The 8,044-nt window shown below is 41.5% G+C and overlaps 1 protein-coding gene across 1 annotated transcript in view; it reads left to right on the top strand.

Annotated features, from left to right (window-relative positions):
- Window positions 1–8,044, top strand: part of PREX2 (phosphatidylinositol-3,4,5-trisphosphate-dependent Rac exchange factor 2) — a gene marked incomplete at its 5' end in the record, with an annotated part of 302,517 nt that overhangs the window by 103,895 nt on the left and 190,578 nt on the right. Inside the window, one exon of the mRNA XM_010848488.1 lies at window positions 4,044–4,188. Within this exon, the coding sequence (XP_010846790.1) occupies window positions 4,044–4,188 (145 nt within the window). The remainder of the gene's footprint in view (window positions 1–4,043; window positions 4,189–8,044) is intronic.

The raw sequence follows: 8,044 nt of genomic DNA, 5'->3' as shown, positions 1-8,044 counted from the left end.
GTTTGAGCATTCTTTGGCATTGCCTTTCTTTGGGATTGGAATGCAAACTGACCTTTTCCAGTCCTGTGGCCACTGCTGAGTTTTCCAAATTTGCTGGCATATTGAGTGCGGCACTTTCACAGCATCATCTTTCAGGATTTGAAATAGCTCAACTGGAATTCCATCACCTCCACTAGCTTTGTTCATAGTGATACTTTCTAATGCCCACTTGACTTCACATTATGGAAATCAAATAAAAGAAAACTTTATATAGTTAGCAAAATAATTAGACTGTGGCTAGCAGTGTGTTTTAAACAGTGTCTTAGTTCTATTGAGACCGCTGAAACAGAATACCTAGCACTGGGTGGCTTATGAACAACAGAAGTTTATTTCTCACAGTTCAGAAGGGTGGTGTTGAGGGCTGTTTCCTGGTTCGTAGATGACCATTTTCTCTTTGTCCTCACCTAGCAGAAGGCATGAAGGAGCTCTCTTAGATCTCCTTAATAAGGGCACTAATCTCATTCATGAGGATTCCACCCTCATGAACTAATTACCCCAAAGGTCAACCTCCTAATGCCATTACATTGGAAACTAGGTTTCAACATGTGAATTTGGGGAGCATGCATGCTTAGTTGTTCAGTCGTGTCCGACTCTTTGCGACCTTTTTTACTGTAGCCCACCAGGCTCCTCTCCCCATGGAATTTTTCAGGCAAGAATAGTGGAGTGGGTTGCTATTTCCTCCTTCAGGGGATCTTCCCAGCTCAGGGATTGAACCTGTGTCTTCTCTGTCTCCTGCATTGCAGGATGATTCTTTACCTGCTGAGCTACTGGGGACACTATTTGGGGACATACCGACATTCACTTTACAGCAAATAGTTTTACTTGCTTTAAAATTTGTTCAGTTTTCTTTGCACTTTATTACTTTTTAAAAAATTTTACTGGAATATAGTTGCTTTAGAATGTTGTGCTCATTTCTTTTGTACAACAAAGTGAATCAGCTATACTGTATAGGTATCTGCTCATTTTTGGATTTCCTTCCCATATAGGTCACCACAGAGTGCTGAGTAGAGTTCCCTGAGCTATTCAGTAGGTTCTCATTAGTTACCTATTTTATACATCATATCAATAGTGTATATATGTCAATCCCAATCTCCAGTTCATCCCACCTCCACCTTTCCCCCTTGGTGTCCGTATGTTTGTTCTCTACATCTGTGTCTCTGTTTCTGCTTTGCAAACAAGATCATCTATACCGTTTTTCTAGATTCTACATATATGGATTAATATATGGTCACACTTTATCCTTCCTGATTTCTAAAGAATCATAGAGTTTTGCTTTAAGAAACACACTTTAATAATATAATTCAGTGTTTGGAGACCTACACCAATTGTCCCTCTGTATTTAACAGTACACTGAAAGTTCCTTGGTCAAATATTTTAGTATCCTAATTATAAAATAAGGCATTTTGCATGCATATTAACTTTTAAGTGTTGTTACAATGTCACTGAATCAATGTCATGTAACTCCATAAGGAACTTGTTCACATGAGGAGGTCTAGCTCAAATTTGCTTCATATTTTTATCAAGATTTGCAAACAGTATTTGGTCTGGTGATATTCAGTGTGTGAAGTTTACCTGCACATATTCACATTTCTGTAATTAGCCAGGAAATAGAAGTGTTTGCATAATTAACTATTTTCTTTACCAAGTAATTGATGAGAAATGTGACAGTGTTTATTCCTTTCCCCAGAGATTTAGGTATAAAATATCTCATTAATGATATAATTTTAGAACATAAAGAGCTTTTCCTTCCATCTTTAGATATTTCCCCTTGAAGAATGTAAAAATTTCTATTACCTTGATTAAATTAGTCATAGTATACATTTTTATAAGAATTTCTAAAACATTTAAAAATACTCCTTTGATTGATCTTAGATGAAGAACCAGATAGAAAAAATTTAAAACAAAGATCATGAATGCATAACTGACACTTTGGGTTTTGTTGAATCTAACAGTCCATTCAAGGAACACAGCAAATCCTTTAAAAGATAGAGTCAATTTATCATCAAGTTGAACCTTAGCTTTTTTTTGAACTGGCTATGCATATAAATACATCCAAGACCTACAAAAAGGAAGAAAACAAAAAAGAAAGCACAGTCTATAACTCTACCTATGTTATTCTTAACTCTGCTTTTTAACTTATATAAGTCTGCTTATTCTATTTGTAATGGATTATTCACTGTTACTGGTAAATGTTAATGACTTCTCTATTGTAAATAAAATTTTAGTAAGAAGCTTAGTAGTTAGAAGACTAAAAAAAAAAAAATCCAGAAATTCTTCTGCCACATTTCTTCATCAGTCCCATCCACTGATTGTCAGTGTGGCCAGAATTTTACCTTTGGCAATGGTTGCCTCTAAATTTCCTGGCCTGCATTGCCTGTCCCTATCAGATTAACTTCCACTCTTCACTGCCAGGTTCTCAGTCTTTGTGTCCAGTCTTGTTGTCTCTCTGGAGCTCCATGCTCACTTAATCAGTTGCCCCCTGGGCTTCATGTGAACATCCCAGTTCAAGCTACTCAGTGCTGGATTTCTCTGTACCTGAAACCCTTTGCCCAAGATGCGTTCCCATCACCATTCAGTTCTCCCATCAACTGTCTGAAAGCCATCCTCATTTCTTCTCTCTACACCCACATTTAACCCATTGCTACGTCTTAACAATACCACCGGAGAAGGCAATGGCACCCCACTCCAGTACTCTGGCCTGGAAAATCCCATGGGCGGAGGAGCCTGGTAGGCTGCAGCCCATGGGGTCGCTAAGAGTCAGACATGACTGAGCGACTTCACTTTCACTTTTCACTTTCATGCATTGGAAAAGGAAATGGCAACCCACTCCAGTGTTCTTGCCTGGAGAATCCCAGGGATGGGGGAGCCTGGTGGGCTGCCATCTATGAGGTCACACAGAATCGGACATGACTGAAGTGACTTAGCAGCAGCAGTAGCAACAATACCACCTCCCAGATATTTCTCAACTTTATCCTCTTCTCCTGATAACCTGCTATTTTTTACAGAGATTTGAACTTGCCTGAACTTTAGTGGATCCCTCCTAATTGTCTCTCTCTTTTTAAACCCTCTTCCTTTTAGTTTATTCCCTATACTGTCTTCTGAGCTTTGTTTCCAAAGCATCAAAACTTTCCTTGCACTTCCCTGCCTTCCCCCTCCATCTGGTTACAATTCATAGATGTTCCCCCAGTTCTGAAGGCCCGAAATACACTGAGACTGCTGGTGAGCAAGGACCCTGCCCACCTATCCATCCATTACTGTCCTATCACCTGAAACCCAGGGCTGTTTGCCTCTTCCTTCAGATGACCTTTGTGAAGACGTTCTCTCTCTGGAAATCCTGTTCATATTCATGCATTCAAACATGGTCCATCCGTGAAACTTCCCTGAGATAGTGGTTAGGTACTGTGACCATTTCTCTCCCGTAGCACAGTTTTTCCTCTAAGGCTGTCTCCAGTGCCACTGTCTAGCTGTGCTGATCTCATTCTTCAAAGGGCTTCCTAGGTGGTGCTAGTGGTAAAGAACCTGCCTGCCAGTGCAGGATATATCAGAGAGCTGGGTTGGATCCGTGGGTTGGAAAGATCCCCTGGAGAAGGAAATGGCAACACACTCCAGTATTCTTGTCTGGAGAATCCCATGGACAGAGGAGCTGGTGGGCTACAGTCCATGGGGTTGCAAAGAGTCAGACATGACTGAGCAGCTGAGCATAAGCATGAGTCCTACTAAAGGGGTCCATGAAGTCTGACATACAGCTCCTTTTCCCCCACCAGCCAAACCACGTGCCTCTGGGGCACAGTCTGCACAGTGGTGCCCTTTGGCTGCAGGCATCTCACCTTGACTGTCTTCCTAGTACCATATGAACTTCTTGACAGCCAGAGTCCTATCACACGAGCTTTGTATCCACAAATCCCAGCGCGTGGTAGACATGCAAAGAATGTTTTGTTTTATGAATGCATGAACAAATGAAGAGACTTTTTCAGTGACCTGTCCTGTGTTTTCATTTTTGACAGGTTTAAAATTAGGAATGGAGCAAGACACCTGGGTAATGATCTCCGAACAGGGTGAGAAACTTTATAAAATGATGTGCAAACAAGGAAATCTGATCAAAGACAGAAAAAGAAAACTGACTACGTTCCCTAAATGCTTTCTGGGAAGGTAGGGTTGTTGTCTGGGTTCCTGTGTTTCTTTCAGATTTTCACGATCTCATGTGTTAACTTTCCTTTAATTATTCATTTTTTCCTAAAAAATATTCTCCTAAATGTTTTTGAATATTTCTTCACTATTCACATTTCGTAGGCCATAAAGGGATGAGGGAGTGCATATAGAGCCAGGAATCCTGCCCAGAAAACTGAAGGCATCCATCCATCCATTCATCCATGACTTTAGTAATTTCTGATAAACTGTTTCAGGGGCATGGCAGAGGCTGGGATCAGGCAAAAGCAGGCAGGCAGGCGGGTTTGCCTGTAGGGCACAGAGTCTGGCAAGGACATGGGTGCGGGGCCTTAGAGTCACTTAGACTGAAAGGCACACAGTCTAAACTCCCAATTAATTCAGAATTTAGACAGCTGGGCTCAGGATGAAAGGGTATTGATGAAGAGTCTGAAAAAGTGGGTCACGCGAGGGGCCAGGCACAGAGGAACAGGCAGGGAGGTCACTTGGTTGTTCCACTCAGAGATCAAACTTGTGCCTCTGGTTCTGCAGATGCTACTCGGCTGTAGGTGGGAATCCCTGCTGGGTTAAGCCAGAGGGCAGGGTAACTGCCTTCAGGTGGCTCTGCTTAGGACACGCTCTGTGCCAGCTTCTTCCTGTACATTATTTCCAGTCTTCAAACACATACTTAAGAGTTAAAAACCTTTATTTTTTTTTTAAAGATTAAGAAACTGGGGGATCAGGGAGTTTGACATGTTCAAGTTCATACAACTAGTAATTTACAATGTCAATGCTATAAAAGTAGACTGGAGAGGTAGTTCAAAACCTGTCCCCACTCAGATCTGATCCTGCCACTGGCTAGTTGAGAGATTTGTTGTTGTTTAGTCACTAAGTAGTGTCCAACTCTTTTGTGACTCCACGGAAGGTAGCCTGACAGGCTCCTCTGTCCATGGAACTCTCCAGGCAAGAATACTGGAGTGGGTTGCCGTTTCCTTCTCTAGGGCATCCTTCTGACCCACAGACTGAACCTGAATCTCCTGCATTAGCAGGTGGTTTATTCCCCTCCAGGGAAGCCCAGTTGAGAGACTGGGGAAGAGTTAAATTTCTCTTTCCTCTATAACAATAGAAATGATTGTATTGCTTACCTGTGATACTGACCAAAATGTCTTCTTTTTTTTCTTGTCTTCCAGTTTTATTGAGCTATAATTGTGTCAGTTTAAGGTACACAGCATAATGATTTGACTTACATACATTGTAAAAGGTTTACCATAATTAGTTTAGTGAGCATCAGTTATCTCATTTAGATATACATTAAAGAAAGAGAAAAAAAATATTTTCCCTTGTGATGAGAATGCTTAGAATTTACTGTTAATTTTTATGTGCAATGACAACAGTGTTAATTATGTTTCAGAATGTCTTCTTAGCTATACAGACTGGAGTGGGCTGCCATTCCCTTCTCTAGGGGATCTTCCTGACCCAGGGATTAAACTCAGGTCTCCTGCATTGCAGGCAGATTCTATACCATTTGAGCCATCAGGAAAGTCCAACATACAAAATCACCATAGACTATGCCAACTCCAACCTCATCAGAAGAATATAGGCCAGGAGACCCTGTGCTTGCCAGGGAGCAGTGGGGGTCCCTCTTCAATGGGGGTGGTCCTTGCAGCAGGCCACACAACGGCAGCAAGCTGTAGTTGCTGGTGTTGGCTGTGCCCCCAGGTAAGGGGAGAGAGCAGATATGAGCCCCCCTTGGCTTAAGAGTCCCATGTTGCAAAGAAGACACCCTTTCTCAGAACAACCTCATTGGTGTAACCTCCAAGGTTCCCGTAATACATACCCCCTTACTTCAAGAATAATACTTGATGAGTCACTTTAAGCTGTGGCTTCCCACCAAGGGTTTATAAGTGTGCAATTTAACCATCAGAAACCATTTTGACCACAAGCAGTGTGTTAGTGGCTCAGTCGTGTTGGGTTCTTTGGGACCCCATGGACTGTAGCCCTCCAGGCTCTTCTGTACGTGAGGTTTTCCAGGTAAGAATGCCACCTAGTAATACAACTGACACTCAACCCTCATCAGTTTCTAGGGAGACAGAGCTAGAAAGCTCACCCAGGCTCCAATTTGTCCTTGAAGGACAAAGAGTTCTATCAAGCCTTTACCCACGCCATCTCCTATGGCTGTGGTGCCCATTAACTGCAGTGATCTGCAAAGCGTTGCCCAGAACCCTGGTGACATAGTGGAGACTCAGTAAACATTTGCTATGTTAATTGTAGCCTTTTCCATAACAACATTACTATGACCTGAGGGTGAGATGTTTCTGACCCAATCATGATCCCTTTGCCATGTGTTGATGGGATCTTTCTAGTACTTGATTAGGTTCCGTAATAAAGTCACTCATTAACTTTCTTCCCTACCCTTTCTTTTTTCCCCCATACTCCTAATTTATAGGAATACTTAAAATATGCTTTTTTTCCCTCACTTTATTTGGAAACATTCAGGAATCTGCTAAGATCAAAATGAGGAATTATATTTTAGCTCTGTGCCAACAATATTTAATCTCAGCCCACTTATGGATGGCTGACTTTGAATAATCACTTTCTATGTGCTAGGCCCAGTGTCGAGTTCCTGACATTTGTCAGCTCCTTTAATCCCAGGCAACTCTATGGGGTTGATATTCTTATTAATTCCATGTCATTGAGGAAAAAAAACCTGAGACCTAGAGAATTAAATTTACTCACCCAACATCACACAGCTAGTAGAGGCAGAAACAGTGTTTGAATCCAGGCTGTCTTATTGCAAAGTGCGTGATGTTACCACTATACCAGATTCTATGTTGCTTTTCTTTTGGATGGTTCTTCTTTAATGGAAATATACAAAGACCTTTACTAGCTTCTTTTGCCTTAAAATGTGCATTGTGGACTAGACATTTATGTTTGAATTTCCATATCCCTTGGTTATTTGACTTTCCCATATGTGTTGCTTTTAGTTTTGAAATAAATGGAAAAGTAATTCCCTGACACTTTCCGTTGCTTTGCTTCTCTGGCCTCTGTGCAAAAATAAAATTGTTCTGAAATATATTCATTAGTTAACATAAGCGTTTAAGCATTAGCTTTTAAACATGAGCATGATAAAATATTTTATTGTAAAATGTTTCTGTATTGTGTTCTCTTAATGATATCACAGGCCTTTAAAAAAAAATACCAGTACTGAGATGAGGGTCTCCTAAGTGTTACAAAACACTGGGGCTCCCCACCCCCTCCCAAAATAGTGAGTGATGTAAGCTGTTAATTCTCAGTGGCCTTTCCCAACCACAGCAGATGTGCATGGTAGACAGTTATGATGGATGGTTTTGTACTGGAGGGCTCCTTATGGATGGCAGTTTAGATATAGTGATGAATTTTCCAAGTTATTTTAAAATTTGGAAACAAGGTAGTCAGACTTTTCTGTGTCTTTTAGTGTTTAACATTTGTCTACTGGGGGGCTTCCTTGGTGGCTCAGATGGTAAAAGAATCTGGCTTCAATGCAGGAGACCCAAGTTCGATCCCTGCATCAGGAAGATCCCCTGGAGAACCAAATGACAACCCACTCCAGTATTCTCGCTTGGAGAATCTGATGGACAGAGGAGCCTGGCAAGCTCCAGTCTGTGGATGGGGTTGCATAGAGTTGGACATGACTGAGCGACTAACACACACAATAGACACACAATTGTCTATTGCTGCAAAACAAATTGTCATATACTTAGTCACTTAAAATGATACACAGGTAGGTATTCACTTGTATTTCTGTAGGTCAGAAGTCCAGGTGAGTTAGAGCAGGTCCTGTGCTCAGGGTCTCACAAGGGCAAAGTCAAGGTGTTGGCAGGGC

This window comes from Bison bison, unplaced genomic scaffold (genome assembly GCF_000754665.1).
Source record: "Bison bison bison isolate TAMUID 2011002044 unplaced genomic scaffold, Bison_UMD1.0 scf7180017864267, whole genome shotgun sequence".
NCBI lineage: Eukaryota > Metazoa > Chordata > Mammalia > Artiodactyla > Bovidae > Bison > Bison bison.
The sequence above is the reverse complement of the archived record's forward strand: the minus strand, read 5'-3'. Positions and strand labels throughout refer to the sequence as shown.